The 20209-nt window shown below is 41.4% G+C and overlaps 1 protein-coding gene across 1 annotated transcript in view; it reads left to right on the top strand.

Annotated features, from left to right (window-relative positions):
- The window catches only part of Fbn2 (fibrillin 2), a 214223-nt gene that overhangs the window by 96474 nt on the left and 97540 nt on the right, over nucleotides 1–20209 (top strand). The window contains exons 9-14 of the mRNA XM_076555290.1: nucleotides 6975–7127; nucleotides 8242–8454; nucleotides 9517–9654; nucleotides 16613–16732; nucleotides 17652–17777; nucleotides 19095–19217. Of these exons, the coding sequence (XP_076411405.1) occupies nucleotides 6975–7127; nucleotides 8242–8454; nucleotides 9517–9654; nucleotides 16613–16732; nucleotides 17652–17777; nucleotides 19095–19217 (873 nt within the window). The remainder of the gene's footprint in view (nucleotides 1–6974; nucleotides 7128–8241; nucleotides 8455–9516; nucleotides 9655–16612; nucleotides 16733–17651; nucleotides 17778–19094; nucleotides 19218–20209) is intronic.

Here is a 20209-nt window from a genome sequence, read left to right as displayed (position 1 = left end):
AAGTGCATAGTGCACCTGCTCATGATGCTGAGCGGGGACGAACTCAGAACAGTCTTTAGTAGGCAGCTTCATGCTATCGCAGCTCTGTTGTGAGAGCGACGCTTGCTGAATCGGCCCTGCTGCCTTGTCCTAGTTATAACACCACTCTCCTCCAGGGTCATAGGAAAACCGCCAGAGTCAGGATGCTGGGCCTAAAGCACAGGAGAAAGCATCAGGAGACCGAACCTTTTTCTCCCGCAGACAAGAGAAGAGATTCGCTAGTCATTTTAATTTTCAAATAGTATAGCCCTCCCATTTCATTAATGCTAAATTAGGAAGACAAATCCTAACTTAATTTTACCTAGTGTGTTAATTTTATTTTAAATCCAGGATAAAAACTTTAACGTAGAAACTAACATATGCCACCTCTAAAAAGAGTTGAAGTGTCGTGTCGCCAATAGTCTTTTCCTTAAAAGCATTTTCATAGTGTTATTTAATGAACCTTATGTCATTTTGGAATTTGCTCCCCTCGGGCATCATTAATACCCAATTTCCACAATTTAATCCAGGCACTGAAGAATGACTGGCACAAGGAGTAATAAGTAATGAATGTTTAAGCCGCAGAGAGCAGGCTGGATGCAGGCTAAGGAGGCTGGCTGGCTCTTTGTGCTCACACGGCTTAGCTAGCATCCGCCCTCGACAGGGACTGGCTAGGGCCAGGCCATCAGAGGCAAGAAAAGTTTAGAAAAAAGAGATTAGAAACTCTTGCAGAAAGTCATGTTGTGACAACATTCTAATGCATTTTCCTCCAGCTTTACACATTTTTGTTACATGGTGTCACCTGGAATGTCCTGAGGATACAAACCTGAAAATACAGTGTGAAGTGTGTGTGTGTGTGTGTGTGTGTGTGTGTGTGTGTGTGTGTGTGTGTGTGTGTGTATGAGAGAGAGAGAGAGAGAGAGAGAGAGAGAGAGAGAGAGAGAGAGAGAGAGAGAGAGAGAGAGAACATTTGTTGGAGGAAGTAACTCACTGCTAAATACTGTCATAGTAATATGTACTATTAAGTAAAAGGAAAGAAAAGACTAAAGCTGGCAAGATGGCCCAGAAGTAAAGTACTTATGCAAGCCTCGTGACCTGAGTTTGATCCCCAGAACCCACATAAAGGTGGGAGAAGAGAACCAACTCCACCCAGTTGTCTTCTAACCACCACACGTACAGAATAATAACAAAAAATGTTTTAAATGTTGATAAAGTTAAAACTCTAAAGGAGAACACTGGAGGGACAGCTCCATGAATGAAGTACTTGCTCTGCAAGCGTGAGGACCAGAGATTAGCTCCCCACAACCCACATAGAAGCCAGGCAGGTGGGACAGCTGTATGTAATCCCAGCACTCAGACGGCAGAAACAGGAGATCCCTGAGCAAACAGGTTAGTCAGACTAGCCAGAAATAGCCATCCCCAGGTTCAGTGAGAAACTCTGCTCAACAAAGTAGAGAGCAACCAAGGAAGGCACTGTTTATCAATTTTGAGCTTCCATCCATATGTCCACACCCATGCACCTGTACCCCCACACACATGTGCAACACACACACACACACACACACACGCACGCACGCACGCACGCACGCACGCACACCATTGAAAGGAAAATCCTCAAGGAGCTGAGCACCAGTGTAGATCTTTAGTAAGTGTGTAGAGCTGGACCCATGGGAGGAATAAGATTGGCCAAACAAGGGAATGCTGTGAGCACCTGGGTGCTGAAAGTGTCCCATATGGGCTCAGAGACACTGAGCAGAGCTTGGTTGGGAAAGAACTGAGTAAGAGACTGGTTGGCAATAAAATTAAAAGGATGGTTGGCAATAAAATTAAAAGGATGGGTTGAGACTAAGTCTGATGCTAGAGTTGACTGCAGGTAGATCCTGAATGTAATGAGGGTCCATCAAGAGTTCAAAGCAGGCTAAGACATGAAAATCAATGGGCCAGGAGTCCTCTGTCAGTCAAAAGGAAAGATCATTATTCATTGACCTAGTTTGATGGCTATCAAATGCTCTTTAAAACTTGGAATGTAGCAATGGTATGTATAATGTGTAGCACTCTGTGTTATGTTTTGTGCTAATTTCTGGTACATTTGCAAGAAAACACTTGAGGAAGAACCTGAAATACCTAAAGATTTTTTCTTTATAAAAGCTAGATGGCAGGTCAAGGATGACTAGTGTGGTAACTAGTTCACAACTGTATAAAAGCAAACCAATGATTAAGAAAGAGGGCCCAAAGATGAAATGAGACAAGGAGGAATCTTAACTACCTCAAGGGAAGCAGTGAACTTGGTTCCCACTGTGGTTCAATTTCTTCCTTTGCTCTTACTTCAGTTGAATTGAATAATGTTAACAGGTAGTTTGCATAAAAGTATCCTGGGACAAGACAGCTCTGTGGAGTTAATCCACAATAACCCAAGCTGGAGCTAGGCCATCAGAGATGTGGATGTTTATCCAGTGTCAGGACACCAACTGTCATGAGTGTTCTGACCAGGGCCAACATTCTCTGCTCTGTGTTTTAATGAGTGAGATCACTCAACACAGATATACATACGTTAGGTTGCCATCCCCAAATCTAACTAAGGATTCATCATCCATCACACCCTGTCGTTAGTCGCTAGTTCTCTTCAACCAAATTTAGACTAAATGCCAATCCACGAGGCACATTCTGATGATCGTACCACGATTTTGTTTCAATAGAGATTTATATTTTATTCAGTGGGGGTAAATTGTTTCCTCTTTCTGGGAACAGTGGTAAATAAGACTTACAAAGCCTGCTTGGGAATTTAACAAGGATGGTGATGCCTAGACAAGTCGACAATGTGCTCTTCTTACTTACAACATGTCAGTCTAGTTGAGTGCACACTAGGTGTTAGGACCATGTTTTTATGGATTTTCTTTGACTTTGGCCCCAATAAGTCCTTGCTTCAAGGAATAATGTTCCTGGGCAGCTTTCATTTCTGACAGAGCTCCTCTGAATGTCTTCTCTCTTGATAAAATGCTTTACTGTGGCACTTTGTAAGGACCATGGAATTACAGACACACACTGGACCGAACTGAACTAGCTTCCTTTACAGTATATCTTTTTGTGGACCTGAACCATGGATGCCACTGTTCTGTACCTCATGTTAGAATATTCTGTGTGTTTTGATTCAAGGGATTAGAAGTGAGTCTGCCATCTCTATGCTGTTATTAGAGGAGAGTAATCATGTTGTTTGTGAAAACATTTATTATTTTCTTTATAGTCCTCCCTCTCTGCCTCTGCCCTCTCACAGATGGCCTAGTATCCTAGGTGCATGTTACAACACTAGCTTGAGATTTCCAAACTGTAGACTAGTGAGTAACACGAATCTTAAAAGGTCTTAATAGAAAAACCCAGAGCCAGACATTGGGGTGAATTCTGAAAGATCAGAGAGACAGGACAAGCCACAGCCAACCTCACCTCACCAACTCCTCAGCAGATCCTGTTTCCACAAATCCTCAGACTGAAAGCCTCTGAGTCCTCACCCCTGATGGTCTCAGTTGAACTGCTTAAAAGCCTCTAGTTCCTGGTCCTCATGCCTTATATACCTTTCTGCTTCCTACCATCACTTCCTGGGATTAAAGGCATATGTCCTTCACAAGCAAAGACATGAGATCTCAAGTGCTGGAATTAAAGGTGTGTGCCATCACTGCCTGGCTCTGTTCCCAGTGTGGCCTTGAACTCATAGAGATCTAGATGGATCTCTGCCTCCCGAGTGATAGGATTAAAGGTGTGTGCGCAGAGCCTATGGTTATAAATTCTCAAGAGGCAGCTGCTTCCTTCTCCCACAGCTCCAGCATGGAGACAAGCATGTTTCCTCACTTCCCTCACTCGTCAATCATGCCCTCAGGACACTAGTCTTCGAGGCACCTAGTCACACCATGGTGGGTGGGATCTAGACTTCCTGTTCTGGATGCTTTGTGCCTTGTGAAGCTGTAACAGAGGTTTGGCAAATCTGTAGTTTAATAGAAGCTGAAATGTGAAACCCAACTGCACACTTAATTCCCAAGACACCCATCTTTACTTCATTTGGGGGCTCCTTTTCATCTTGGCTTTCATGTCAGCAGGGTGATGTTTATCCATACGTTTTTTGGCACTCTTCAGGATAATTTCATTAAGAGGGACATTTGAGGTAGACATTCTACCACTTGGCCAGGGGGCCTATTGTTTCATTTCATTTTCCCACCAGCTCCACTCCATGAGTAAGAAGAGTTAAATACAGTTATGGAAGTAAATCTGGCTGTGATTTTGGTTTTGTTTTCAAACATGCCACAAGGTCTTCCGGGCAGAAGACTTGCCAAATTTCATGTTTCCATCCTACCTTGTAACATTGGTTCTATTCTACAGTTTGAGAGATTATTTTTAAGAGTTCAGGGCTTACTTATCTTAATGTACATCTTGTTCATGAGAAGTACAGCAATCAACTGGAGCTAAGCGTATGGACTTTGGCTCCTAGAATGAATATTTTAAAATGTGTTCCCATGACTCACTTTACAGTAGAAATTAACCTGGGATATTACTCCCAGCTACAAACTGTTCAAACCCAGCTCCTAAGATTTTTAGTGTCTCCCATGGCTGTAAGCATACATGCATACAGCAGATCTGGTGCTTTGCAGCGAGCTGAGCCTCTATTGGAAATCAAAGGGATACATTTCACTTCCTGCTGGCTATCTGAAAGCCAACTCATTTGTTTCAAGCTGGCTTGGAAGCAATCCGAGATTGCTATGGACCATTCGCGGAAATGGTGTATTTATGTTAGACTATGTAATTAATGTCAAGAATGTCAGCTGTATATATGATTGGAATTATTTGCAATGATTTTTTTTATAATTTCATGAGCACTGTATTTACACCATTTCTATCTCTCCTTCCTTCTCCTCCATCTCCCCCCATGGCCCCCTCAGATTGATGACCTCTTTTTCTTTAATTAGTATTGTTACATATATGCATGTGTGTGCAACATATTGAGTCCATTTAGTGTTGCTTGTATTTATTTGTGTTTAGGACTGACCACTTGAGACTGGATAGCTTGTCAAGAAGGTTGTCTGTGGAGAAAACTGACTCTCCCTCTCTGTTTGCATCATTGGTGTGATGCTCCTGTGTATTGTTCTGTATTTTTTTCAATCGTGGAGAAAATGTCTTTGAATACATCTTGATAATCAGGCATGGTCGTAAACATCCATAATCTAGCACTTCAGAGGCTGGGGAAGGATGGTTTCACGAAGCTGCATTGGGCTCCACGGTACGCTCTAGGGCTGCCTGAGCTGTCTATTTATAATCCTGGGTGGTTTTTTGTTTGTTTATTTGTTTGACAAAGGATCTTGATCAGATGTCAGTGCACATAATTAACTGGACATAACTTTTTCATTCGGGTGATTGTACATCAAGTTTGCTGATGATCTCTTTGTGATTGTAAGTTGACCGTCTTTTGTGACCACTAAAACTTGTCTTCCTGTGTTACCTGCCACCCTGATTCTGTCTCAGTTCAGCTGACAAAGTGACCTCTAGTAGACTCAAATTTGATTTGTTACTTTTGTACCCCAAATCCTCCAGATAGCATACCACGCCTTACCATATCTGAATTGCCAAACACAATGATACTTTTTTCTTTTTTATTATTATTATTAAGAAATTTTCTATTCATTTACATACCAACCACAGATCCTCCTCTCTTATTACTTAACTTAACCCATTTCTATTAATCTATATGTTGCCACGTGTCTGTGGCACTGCCTGTCTGCAGGCATCTTGTTGCTCCTTGAGTGGCAGGCTGGTGTCTCTCCTAATCTCCTTTCTTCTCTCTCTTTAGTTGGAATGTCCCGCCTAATCTTACTCTGCCTCACCATTGGCCAAACAGCTTTATTTATCAACCAATCAGAGCAACACGTATTCACAGCATGGCCCTGGCTACTGCCCTCATCAAAGTCATTGCTCACCTGAATGGCTCCTGTGCCCTCTGGATGGCTCTTCCTTCTCTCCTGATCGTTCCCACCACAGTCAAGATCTTAAAAATGTCAGCCGTTATCTTGTCTCTAATTGAAACCATCCCAGCCACAAAACCTCACAACATTGCATTCAAATCCCATTCAAGTCCGTTCATTCAAGCCTTAGGGCTCCCGTGACAGCGGCCTCTGCAATTTCTTCTTCTTTTGTCAATTGGGACCCTGTTGTTTTTACGGTTGCAGCCCAAGTACTCAGACCTCGGCCTCTGTGGTGGCTTCTGATTGATCCTTTTGTTTTGTTTTTGTTTTTTTGTTTTTCGAGACAGGGTTTCTCTGTGTAGTTTTTTAGTGCCTGTCCTGGATCTCGCTCTGTAGACCAGGCTGGCCTCGAATCAGATCCACGTGGCTTTGCCTCCCGAGTGCTGGGATTAAAGGTGTGAGCCACCACCACCTGGCTCCTGATTGATCTTTAAATCAGCATCTCCATCAGTTAGATGTTGTTGTGAAGCACATAGCTACATAGATCTCAGTAGTACACAGCAGAATATGTGTAGGTCAAGTTTGATTCTGGCCCGAAATACATAGAAAGCTCTAGGCCAGCCTCTGCTACATAGCACAACCCCATTCTTTTCTTGTTTAAAAAAGTGTTTTGATCAAGCCCAAACAAGATTGTGAAGAATGGGGTTAAGTTGTCACTGTTCATCCAGCACCGGACCTGTTTGGCTTATCACTGTAGCTTGCCTCAGATTTGCATGTCTTTTGCTTTCATATTCAAGAAAAATATCACACAATCAGTATTTGAAGAAATCTTTGCTGAATCCATGAATCAAGCAATGACCAGATGTGTAAAAATTAAAAGACAAGGGAATGAGCTGGAATAAGAAAGATTAAGTCAATGCAATTCACCTCTCCTGTATTCGCCTAACCTGGCAAATGGTTGCTGTAGGAGCCCGAGGTCACTTCGCCATGTCTTCTGTTTTCCCTTTACGTCTTCAGATCAGAGGACGGGCACGTGCTTCTCTGGCCTGGTGAATGGCCGCTGTGCACAAGAACTTCCGGGCCGAATGGCAAAAGCCCAGTGTTGCTGCGAGCCCGGCCGCTGCTGGGGCATCGGGACCATTCCTGAGGCCTGTCCTGTCAGAGGTTCTGGTGAGTGTCAGGCTGCTGTCACCTCGGCACCAACAGTATTAAGACAGTAACATGGTGAAGTAAAATTTTACCACGTTAAAGAGACAGTAAAGTGCTCTCTGCCCTTCTTCTTGAAGCAAATCATGTGTGTGTTTGGATTGCCGTCACCTTGTAGCTTATCAGTCCTGTAGAATCATTTCTCTCCTTTCTCGTGACCTGAGAATTAATCCCTCTCATATCCTGTGCCTTATCAGTGAGTTTCTATTGCAAAAAAAAATCCCCTTAGGATGAACAAAAAGGTGCTCTTGTTAGATAGAGCACAAATAGGAAAGCATGATTAAGGCTCCACAAATAAATATGTTGACATTTTCTGTTATCTTTTCCGTGTGGAATTCTAAAACTCAAAAATAATTAAAGCTTCTGAAATTTTCTTATAAAGGCCATATTATATATGCATTTACAGAGAAAAAATGAGACAGGTTCTTCATTCCTTCAAAAGTATGAAGCCATAATGCATTCCCAAGCTTGATCTCTAATATGCTGCCCTAATTCCGAGAATAATTAGCAAAGTAAGGCAGTTGCTATAGCCTTGCTTCTTACTCGGTTTTGATACCCACACAACTAAGTAAAGATTTGAAGTCTACCTGAATAGCACTACTGTCTAGTGCTAGAATTTATTTTAAAAACACTATTCCGAACCTATCTTAATATATAATTCCTTAAAAATGAAGGAAACAGATACAAATTTGGGCGGACACAATCCTGATGAGAATTCAAGGAAAACCCAACATGTAGAATGAGTTACCTAAAGCTTCCCACCTGCTCAAGTAAACTTCTTGCAATAACAGTCATGCCTGGAATGTTGTGAGTTATCCTTAGGGTGTAAAGTAAAAAGGTACACACAAAGGGCCCTTTGTGGAAGTTAGTTAAAATAATGAGGAACATGAATTTTAAATATTTTTGAAACACCTATACCTTGTTCTTGTTAATATACAACATTGAAACTATTTAACAAGAAAATAACCTTGTTACTCATATTGTATAGAAAAAGTAAACTAAAAATGATCTATGACAGCTGCTTTTATGATGCAGCAAGAACTCTGTGTTTAACCACGCTCTTTTTTTTTTCTTATAGAGGAATATCGCAGACTGTGCCTGGATGGCCTTCCAATGGGCGGCGTTCCCGGGAGTTCAGTTTCTAGACCTGGAGGCCCTGGGGGCAATGGAAATGGCTATGGCCCAGGAGGAACAGGCTTCCTCCCCATCCCTGGGGGCAATGGCTTTTCTCCTGGTGTTGGGGGAGCTGGTGTAGGTGCAGGGGGACAGGGACCCATCATCACTGGACTAAGTAAGTGCTCACGTGTCCTATAGATTCCTGGGTTATCAGCCTCAAGTGATACTACATTAACAAACGTGTGTGTGTGTGTGTGTGTGTGTGTGTGTGTGTGTGTGTGTGTGTGCTTGCACGTCTGTGTGTATCTAAAGTACGTTAACACTAAATTTAAGAAAATGTGATAGGAAAGCATTTCATCTGTTCTTCAACCCTTTTGATAAATTGGAACAAAAGAATGCATGTGACCTAGGCTCTTTGAAAATACAAATGAGAGTCTAAGACTATCCAGCCTATATGATGTCACTGGAAGCATGTTTTGGATTCTCATTCATCTGGCCTGTTCCAGTGCCCTACTCATATGCTGCTTGGATTATTTTCCAGCACTGTGTTTCAGATGAGATAAAGCCAGCCCTGCACGGAGCCTCTCCAGATAGCCTAATGCACACATCTCTCTTCCCTTATGCTTTGCCATTGTTGTCAAATTACTTGAAATTGAGAAGTGTGGGCTTCAGACCAGAGTTGGCGTCCATTTGCTTGACATTTAAGCTTGCTCTTTAAAAGCTCTGTTCTCGATAATAATATTTAATAATGTCCCACGGTGTTATGTTTATTCTTTCTGGCACACTGCCTATTTGCTACATCTAAATATTCAGCAAGTCACCAAAAAAGAAAAAGAAATGGAGCACTCTCAAATGTATGGTAGAACATTCCTGAAATTTTTTTAAAAAAGACATGAGCAGAGTTTCCAGATGTGTGACTTAACAAGCACAACTTGTGGCCATGTGTCTCAAGTATTTGTTTTTTAAGATCTTCCATATTAAAATTTAATAAAAATGTGAGAGTAACAGAGAATGACTATGAGCAAAGTACACACACACACACACACACACACACACACACACACACACACACATTTCAAACACCCCCAAAATGGAAAATATAATACAATAAAATACAGGGTAATGCAGGCTTCTGATATACACTTAATTAATTTCTATTAAACTTCTAAAAAAATCAGTTCAAGTAGATAATACGTGTTGTGACAGCCAAGTCTGATTACCTCATAATTTTCCATAGCAATTCTCAACCAGACAATAGACATATGTAAGCACCACGCCAACCTGTGTTTGAATGGACGCTGCATACCTACTGTTTCTAGCTACAGATGTGAATGCAACATGGGCTATAAGCAGGATGCAAATGGAGATTGCATAGGTAAGTTCACGATTCCTTAACCCTTCCTGAGTTTTTCACCTAGCTGCTAGACCGTGAGAACAAATGGAACAGAATGTGATTTTTTTTTTTTAAGATCGTTTGAAGTAAAACTAATTTGTGTGCTGTCTCTCTGGTGTGCATGCCGCTGTCTATATCCCAGGACCCCTTAACTGGTTGTTGACCTAAATCATGTGAAGAATTCCCCGTTCTCTCTTTCCCTAAATATAATTTGACTCTCCCTTCTTTATAGAGTTGATTATCCTTACTCTGAATTAAGTTTTTAAAAGGAATGCATTTTGAAAACAGCAGTCATCAGTCCTTTGGAAGTGACAGTGCTAACTATAAATTTGCAAATATTTTGGTCCCCGGATGATATAAACTCTTAAAAAGTGCTGGCTATGACTATATGACTGTAATCGTTAACTAATTCTTCCTCCTCTTCCTTCTTTTAGTTTTTTGAGACAAGGTATGAGTCCTGGTATGTAGACAAACTCTGTAGTCCTGGCTGTCCTAGAACTCACTATGTAGACCAAAATGGCTTCAAACTCCACGCAGATCCACCTGCCTCTGCCTAACATACAGAGGGCTGTGGGGATGACTCAGCAGGTAAAGTGTTAACTGTGTAAGCATGAGAAGTAGAGTTCAGAGGAGTATTGGGCTTGTAACCCCAGCAATGGGGAGGCAGACACAGGAAGATCCCTGAGACCTATTGAACAATGAGTCTAGCCAGTCAGGGATATTCAGGTTCAGGAAGATTTCCTGTCTCCAAAGTAAAAATAATAATAATAAGATGGAGAGTAATTGTGGAAGACAGGGATGTTGTCTTAGTTAGGGTTTCTATTGCTGTGAAGAGACTCCATGACCACGGCAACTCTTATAAAGGAAAACATTTAAATAGGGTTGGCTTACAGAGGTTTAATCCGTCATCATCATCATGGCAGGAAGCATGGTGGCATGCAGGCAGACATGGTCCTAGAGAGGTAGCTAAGAGTTCTAGATCTCGATCTGCAGGCAGTGGGAAGAGAGAGTGACACTGGACCTGGTTTGAGCTTCTAGAACCTCAAAGCCTACCCCTAGTGACACACTTCCTCCCACAAGGCCACATCTCCTAATAGTGCCACTCCCTATCGGCCTGTGGGGGCCATTTTCACTCAAACCACCACAGATGTCAACCTCTGGCTTCTACACACACCTGCACACATGAATGGACACACAAAGAATAGCCATAAATAAAATCTTTGATAATATAATGACAGGAGCTGGACAGATATCTCAGCAGTTTAGAGTACTTCCTACTCTTGCAGAGGGCCTGCATTTGGTGCTCAGCATTCTTGTCAAGGGGCTTCCAGTCTGCCTACAATGCCAGTCCCAGGGGATCTGACACCCACTTCAGTCCTCCACAACCACTCATATACAGGTGACAGACATTCATACAGACACACACATGCACACACACACACACACACACACACAGACACACACACACATTCACACAGATGCATACACACATGTAATTTAATATAAATATAAATTTTAAAGCGAATTTAAATTGCAACATAAATAGCCATATCAATGTAAGTACCACATATATAAAAATTATATATTCTAAAATAAATGAAAGTATATTTTCTAAAGTAAAAATGAAAAGCAAGATTCTCTGTGTCTGTATTAGTCAGCTGTGATAAGTTGTTATAGCTGAAAATACAATAAACTCAATTTTAAGTCATACAAATAATTGAGAAAGGAGAGGGATGTCTTGAAGGGTTTTTTTGTTGTTGTTGTTAGATAATTGTGGATCTTTTCTGCTATCCTATTCAAAGCTAGTAAGCAGTAATTCTTAGAGCTTGCCTGCAAAGTGGAAATATCAACAAACTGAGTGCTTTGCTGAGTCCAATGGCCTGTTTTGTATGTTGGGTGAATTTTGAAGTGTACATCAGGTGTAACCAGAAATATAATGGCTATAATGGCTCTCTGTGGTGTTACAAGCTGTTCCATAGTCAAGATATTTCACCATTATTAAAAAAAAAAAACACATTTGATATTATACCTTCAGGCTCATTAGAAACTCTGTTAAATTTTTAAAAATTGGCCATATTTTTTTTTTTAATTTTGCCACTTTAAGCCTGGGATTTTATAGCTTTAACATCAACTAGACTTTTTTTAATTTCCTTAAAGGGACAGGGACTTGTTTTTCTTTGTCAAGAAAATGTCTTACATACTCACACATTTGAAGAGCTGTAATTTTCATGTGAGCTCATCTTCAAGTAACAATAGTATTCTGTGACAAAACATGGCTTACAAAGACTGTTACCGCCATTTGTTTCTGAGACCGTTGTGGTCCTTCAGTCTGCAAAGGTGTGTCATAGGTGTTACTTTCCTCAGAGATTTTTAGCAAGTGTACTCACAGCTCAGGATTTAGTGTGGTCAGTTTTGACTGTCACAAATGATGCTCTTTGTTCAGCATGGCTTGTCTTTGCTCTACTGCGCTGTGTGTCCTTGGCAATGTGGCTTTCATTTGAGCTCAGGCATAAGCATTGCTTTGCCCTGTCACTGAAAATGCCCACACAGTGAAGAAGGCAGTGGCATCTTCAAGTTATTGTGCAAAAACTTTTTCATCATGATCCTGAAATCTCAGTGGCTTCCAGGAGCCCTTACACTAGATTTTGACAGTGGTTATTATAGAGAATCCTCAACTTGGTCCTGAGCCATGTATGAACTCAGAGACCATTCTCTCTCTCTCTCTCTCTCTCTCTCTCTCTCTCTCTCTCTCTCTCTCTCTCTCTCTCTCTCGCTCTCGCTCTCGCTCTCGCTCTCTCTCTCTCTCTCTCTCTCTCTCTCTCTCTCTCTCTCTCTCTCACACACACACACACACACATTTTCTTTCTTTTTTGTTTTCCATCTTTTTTTTGACAGAGTCTCACTGTGTACCTCTGGCTTTTCCTGGAACTCACTATTTTGACCAGGCTGGCCTCAAGCTCATAAAGCTCCACCTGCCTCTGCCTCCCGAGTGCTGTGATTAATGGCATATGCTACCATGCTTGGCTAGAAGTCATTTTCTCACAGACTTAAAAGGTAGTCGCAGAAGGGCTGAGTCCCTACATTCTATCTATTTGATTTAGAGTCATGTGACATGACGGTGGAAAGGAAGACAATGAGAGATCTCCGACTCAGAAGCAGGTTCCACAGGAGCTGCTCCCTTGGGAGCTAGATAAATCAGAATTTCCTTGGAGGGGTTAAGGAATGCCATAATCAGCACATCTCCTCTTCCCTGCTAAGTTCTGAGCTACTGGAGACAAACACAACCCACTCCAGATGGTGTTGTACAGATACTGAAAATTCCATCTGAACATGTTGTTTAGGTTCCTCATTTGGGCTTCCAGGTCTTGAGTCCTGAAGCACATGGTCATGATCTGTAGAAATACACTATACTTTTAGATAAGAGTCACAGATGTGCCTGTTTGCCCATCTTTAGACTCACGCCTAGAAAGGCCAGATAGAGCCTTGATAAAGGCTTTGATTTGTCCAAGCTGACTTCTCTTTGCAGATTACACTCCTTGAACTTCATCCCTCAGAAAGCCATTGGCATGAGTGTTGCTCACCTCACCCAAAGATGGTCCATAGACCATACTCTGCCAGATGCCCAGGAGATGAGCTTTGTTTCAAGTTTAACGTTGAAGGGCCTGATGTGTTAAGCCCCAGGAAGGAAGGATTCTTGTCATACTTTTTATCACCACTGCCTAATGTGGTGTTGGAATTATATATCCTCATGGTTTAATATGTTAGGGGAACCTAGATCTTCTACAGTTTGCCCAGATATACACATTTACAGTATAGACGGATCTCATCGTTCAATCCATCAACAATGAAAAACCCCATCAAGATTCTCTTTCTCACTATTATAATGCACACAGGCACATTTTCAGGAAAAACGTAAGTTTTTGGTCTTTCTAAACCTACTATGCTCTTTCTGGTGTCAGCTTTTAATCATTTGGAGTTCATGAACAAATTAGCATTTTAGAAAAAAACTGAATACTTAACTAATATTTAATATTCCTAGTAGCCAGAATAAGAATGGTGCCTCCTTAAAATGTGCCAGTGTTTTGAGGTGTGACAAATTGCCATTTATATTTAGGAACTTCTGTTAGATACTTGCTAAAGCATAAAGAAATCACTATGTTAAACATTTAAAAAAAAAAAAAAAAAAAACAACCTTTGGCCCTTTTTGCTTCTAGGACAATTACCCTCATAGCCTGAAAGCAATTACATTTATTCACCATGTTCCTCTTATTTTCTTGTTTGACTCTTACCATGAAATTCTGTAATGCCTAGTGCCTGTCTGATTCACACGGTTGTTAAAATCATTTTACTTCATATCATTTCATGATAAGACAGTAGGAAATAAATGCATTCCTTTTCTGCCATGGGTAATACAGAGCTCTTCAAATTAAGTATTTTCTAAACTGATATATAAAATATTTTTTCAAGGATAAACTTTTAAACTCAAATCGTATCTGAAAATTCAACAACTTCAATAATCAATACTTTCACAATTCTTTCCTTTGTTTTAGGAGTCTAAGATTCCCATGAATTCTTCTTAATATTACTCAGTTCTTAATGGAGTCTTAGAAAAAGCCACAGTGTAGTGACTATGGTAGTTGTTTATCTCTGCCCCTTTAAGAAAGATAAATGTGGTCACTTTGCATTACTGGAGTGTGAGACACATAATAGAGAAGAGACAGAAAATGCATAATTCAGAAGACAGTGATAGTGACTTGTGGTTGTCCTGAAGCCAAATCTCTAGCAGCTCAGGGTGGAGCTTAATGATGGAGTGCTTGTCTGCATGCATAAGGCCATGAATTTGATCCCCAGAACTATAAAAAATAGATAAAAATGATTCAGTTAAATATCATAATTCAACTGGGCATGGTGGTGCATGCCTTTAATCCCAGCACCCAGGAGAAACAGACAGATCTCTGAGTTTGAGGCCAGCCTGGTCTACAGAGTGAGTTTCAGGACAGCCAAGGCTATATATAGAGAAACCCTGCCTCAAAAACAAACCAAACCAAAATCATAATCCTGTTAAACAAACAAAAAAGCAACAAATGAGGTTTAAAAGGGACTTGGAATTATAAAGCAACTTGATAAATTTGCCAATGAAGAAATAAAAATAAATGAACAGATACAGCCGGTCTGTTGGCTGGACCCTTGAAGACTAAGGAGACAGCTCTTGTATTACTGAATGGCAGGGTGGTCGGAAGAGTTGTCATAGCAACAATAAGCCATGGGTATAGGTCCTTAAGGAAGAAAGACATGCTGATGTGACACTGTAGACTCTTCCAGTTTGCCGTGGCTTCCCAGACCATTACTTGGAAAGAGGGTGTTGGGTGTGTGGTCTCTCAAATGCTTCATGTAAGCAGTTTTACAGTGGGACTTCCATCAAGATCCATCTGTGGATCCTGTTTAATGGTTGGACTTCAGTAATGTCCGTCTGGATAAACGAAGCGGTTTTCCACAGTGCAGACTGGAGAATCACTGCACAGTGGAAAGTGCTCATTGTTCCTTGCGTGCTTGCTAATGCTCTGAACTCTCTCTTTCCCGTTTTGCTTCATTCCTTTGGCTCAGTAGCATTGATGTTATCAACCCAAAGTGTCAATGTAAGTGAGTCTTAATGGGCTGCAAGGGCCTTTACATGAATTGAAAAAGCATTTAATCCTGTTATACTCTGTTGTCTTCATTTTATTCACCGTGAGGTTTTGTTTTGCTGCCCCTGCCCCCCCCCCCGCCCCCACTTCTTTTTACCAGAAAGGGTTTAATTGCACTCCCTCTGAAAGTTTATATAAACGAGGCTGGTGTGTTTGAGGGAGTGCAGTCCTGGGGCAGGGACATCTGTGGAAAGAGCAGTCTCTTTATTGAAACAGTCACCCTGCGAGTTGATGACCTTGTGGCTTTCTCCAGTTTAACCAAAGTTGCAAGGCTAACGGCTTTTTCCGTGTACCTGTGATAGCTAACCATGACACCAGCTTTTTGACTTGCCAGCGTTCATTATGTTATTTAGTGAGCATTGCTAAGGGAAGACAAATTCAGCTTCCACTGGCACAAGTGATTTCCCTGGTCTGAATTGTCAGTCTAGTCCTTGGTTTTACACACCCAAAGCTCTGTAATGGAGTCACATTTAATTGATCCTTAGGAGACCTCACATGAAACCTTCAGCTTTCTTGTCTTTCAAATCAGAGAGTAATTGCATCAGATTTTATTTTCTGTGAGAAAAATCCTCAGTGCCAACTCTAAGGCCTGCACGAAATCTGAAGTTAATGGGGTGAAAATAGATTTTTTAATCAGTTTTCATTGTCTGCGTACTTTATGGTTTTTTTAACTACAAAATAAAGCCTCGGTGAATACGTAGTTGTGCTTATATAGATGAGTCCACAACACAGTAACAAAGAAAGTCCATAGTCCAGTCTTTAAAACTAACAGTATTGACCACATGTAGTGTTCATATGTGTGCGTGCGTGCGTGCTTGCTTGCTTGCTTGCGTGCGTGCGTGCATGTGTATCTTTAGAAACCATTCATGTCCTCATGACACTGTCTAAGGCCTTAAGCTATTATCTTACCTAGATTACTGTAGTTACTGAGTGTTATAGTCTGTTGGAACTCACATTGTTGCTTTTCAAGGCCTGTGCCCTTAATCACTGGGCATTATTCCAGTTGGAAAAAAAAAATCATTATTTCCTAATTAAAGCAAATTCTCTAGTACTCTCCAATAAGTATTATTTTTGTAAATCTTCACATTGGACTGTATATTTGAAGAAAGGAATTTCCATTCATTTATAAATACTCCACTATTTAGACTATTACCACGGGCTGGCCCTCTCTCAAGTTTGGGGAGGCTAAATGCACTTTAAACAAACATTTCTACAAATTGAGTGACGTCTGTAATGGTTTCTTTTGCTCCTCACAGATGTTGACGAATGCACATCAAATCCCTGCACTAATGGAGATTGTGTTAACACACCTGGATCCTATTACTGTAAATGTCACGCTGGATTCCAGAGGACTCCTACGAAGCAAGCATGCATTGGTAAAGCAGGGTTTCTGCACACAGAGAACAGTGCAATGAAACCGAGTCAGCAAGGCTGTCGAAGTCAAAGGAAACTTATTTAAATAGAGACACGAATTACTTAGGCGCTGTTACGGTGTGGGTTTGTTTTATAATGCCCTTGGAGAATCTCCCTTTAAACATAAGCACTGTGTGTGCACGTATAACCCAGGCAATGTAGTTATCTGGCTTCAGAAACCTGTAGTCTGCCTTCTTTGCCTCGACAGCACAGCTTCCTTCCTTCCTCCCGGCAATGCCAGCATTTCCCCTTCACTGAGCTTCAGATTTATAGTCGTTTTCAACGACTGTTTTCTTTGAGCCCCACTCACAATCCAGCACCACATCACGCCTTGTCTGTAGCCACAGCCTCATCGCTTCAGCCGCCACCATCATCATCCAAAACCTACCTCACTGCTGACTCATCTCAGAATCCATTTACCAGACAGCTTCACTTGTCTTTTCATTTCCTCCTCACCCACGGGCACTTGGTTGTCTGAATCGACTCTCTCCTGCAATTATTATATTGCTCTTCACCCAGGACCCTGCAGCCTCTTTCACTACCCTGACTTGGGATTCCGACTTTTCAGGTCTTCATCCATTATGCCCCAAATGGCTGCATCCATAATTCCAGCCTTCTCCTCCCCACTCCTAAGCTCACTGCACCCCATTTCCTTCTTGCTTTCGCTCCCTCTTCACCTACTATCTGGTCTGTAGAATTGCTCACACTTTCTGTACAAGAAGAAAAGCTAGTGAGGGACGGAAATGTTGCTGAGAAAGCAACACGATCTTGGGTATCATGTGTGAAAACACAGAGAGTATTTCAAGTGGCATGCATTGTCTTACTGTTTTTATTGACAAGCACTACAGAGGAACACTGTCTGGCTCTCTTTAATCATCTCAGATATCGATGAGTGCATCCAGAATGGAGTTCTTTGTAAAAATGGCCGCTGCGTGAACACTGACGGAAGTTTCCAGTGCATTTGCAATGCTGGCTTTGAGTTAACCACAGATGGGAAAAACTGTGTCGGTATGGAATTTGTTTCTAAAAAGATGGTTTTTAGAGGATAGACCTTTGATTTAGAACCACATAGATGATTTTTACAAAGGCTTCCTTCCACACCTCATGGGTGAAAGAAATCTGGTCACGTAACTTAGGTAAATAAAATACAGATGCATTTAACATTGAGTATAGGAGAAAAGCGATAGCTAATTAGTAATGTCACAACAACTCATGATTAATGACTGGTCATCTTTTTCCTATGCAGTACATATTTAAGTATAAGTAACAGTTATTCCTCGGCAGTGTGCTGTATTTTAGGTGCTAGGGTCATAACACTGATAGGATAGAGAAGAGGCAGCCTCCTTCTGAATTTGGGAGAATACAGCAATGTTGGTATCCACAGCCACCAATTGGCATGCTTGGCATGCCGGTAGTCTTTGGCTGGCATGCTTGGCTGAGCAATAGATGCCAAAAGAGATGTGGAACTCGCACATTCACTAAGGGAAGCCCAGGTCACTTCACCAGCAATAAGGCTTACCATTGATTCCATTGCCAACCTAACGCCCACCGAAACCTTGTTACCTTTTCAAGAAAACAAAGCACCATTGATGTTTATATGGTTTCAAAGGCAACTAAACTAAGATATATTCCTTGCGTTTCCATTCATATGGAAGCACCCTCCCAGTCTCCACACACTGTTGTCTTCACGTATGAGGCTTTCTTGTTTTGTTTTGTTTTTGTTTTTTGTTTGTTTGTTTGTTTGTTTTTCGAGACAGGCTTTCTCTGTGTAGCTTTGCCCCTTTCCTGGAACTCACTTGGTAGCCCAGGCTGGCCTCAAACTCACAGAGATCCACCTGCCTCTGCCTCCCGAGTGCTGGGATTAAAGGCGTGCGCCACCACCGCCTGGCGAGGCTTTCTTGTTTTGAAAGGTGAAGTGAACAAATGCCCAGCCCTGAAAACACTTCCACACAGACCATATTATACAGACCGGGCAGGGTGTGTTTATGTGTTCAGCAACCAGTGGGAAAGAAGCCATGAATGTGAAAGACAGCAAAGAAGGTACATGAGAGGGTTTGGAGAGAGGCAGAGGAAGGGAGAAATGATGTCACGATATCATAATCTCAAAGTAAAAGCTAAATGAGGCAAAAAAGTGAAATAGGACCCACAAGGACAGGATTCGTCTGTGAGGTGGTTTGGACTGGAGGTCATGGAAGGAGAGAGAGAGAGAGAGAGAGAGAGAGAGAGAGAGAGAGAGAGAGAGAGAGAGAGAGAGAGAGAGAGAGAGAGAGACTGACTTGGTTCTTTTGAGGCCAGGGGTCCAAGTCACTCTCTCTTCTGCCGCAGACCATGATGAATGCACAACTACCAACATGTGTTTGAATGGAATGTGCATCAATGAAGACGGTAGCTTCAAATGCATATGCAAGCCAGGCTTTGTTCTGGCACCAAACGGCCGCTACTGCACAGGTATGTACCGCTCTGAGATAAGAGAGTCGCCGTGATTGGAACCATCCTTTCCTGGTCTGTGGGTCATGCAGGAATAATTCCATTTTCCTTCCTTCGATTTCATGTTTTTCACATCTCCTGCCAGATCAGCCTGGCAGATAGATGTCTAAAGCTTCCTGGGGAAAGATACACTGTGAACTGAGAAACAACGTCTTTGCAAAGTAACAACGGTATAGGAGATACTAAGGGTGTGGCAGATTGATTTTATCAAGTCTGAAGAAAGCAATACAGAAATAATTTTTTGTGGCCTGTTGGCTAAATGATTAAGAGTAAGCAGAAACCTTGAAAAATTGTCATTTATATATATTCCCAGGCCTGGATTTTCCAGGGTCACTTTTTTTGGGCACAGTATCACATCTTTTCCATAGCACTAATCTACAGGTTGTTGGGAAACACATCATGATTTTATAATCTTAATTTAATTAAGTGAAGTCATAATTTGAATGTTTTCGTTAACCATTTTGTTTACAAAGCCATCTTGGTGACTGAATTCTAGTGATAATTTTAATAATCAAATTAGAGTCCTCCTGGAAATCTGTGACACTGTATGATGTTCATACTCACAAGCAGCACTTTGTAACACGGAATTCATTTTGTGGTTTCATCTTGGAAGCAATCTTTTATTTTTACTTCGGTTTCCTCTCTTAGAGGAAATCAACTCAATGAATGCTTTCTGCCTTCAATTTCACCAATCTACCGGAATAAAATAAGATTTGCTACCAATTCCTGTGATTTCACTGAAATTCCAGGACAGTAGGGATACAAAGTTCATGTGTAACAAGTAACTTTGACTTTGGGAAAAAAATAGAAAAAGAAAAGAAAAGAAAGGGAATGCAGGATGAAGTGGAAAAGCTATTGCTTTGGCCTGATCTCTCAGGTATCAGATATCTTTGACTGAGACTTAACACAGGATAGGTGACCAGCATTTCTCTGTATCATGCAGCATTGCATGG

This window comes from Peromyscus maniculatus, chromosome 19 (genome assembly GCF_049852395.1).
Source record: "Peromyscus maniculatus bairdii isolate BWxNUB_F1_BW_parent chromosome 19, HU_Pman_BW_mat_3.1, whole genome shotgun sequence".
Lineage (NCBI taxonomy): Eukaryota > Metazoa > Chordata > Mammalia > Rodentia > Cricetidae > Peromyscus > Peromyscus maniculatus.
The sequence above is the reverse complement of the archived record's forward strand: the minus strand, read 5'-3'. Positions and strand labels throughout refer to the sequence as shown.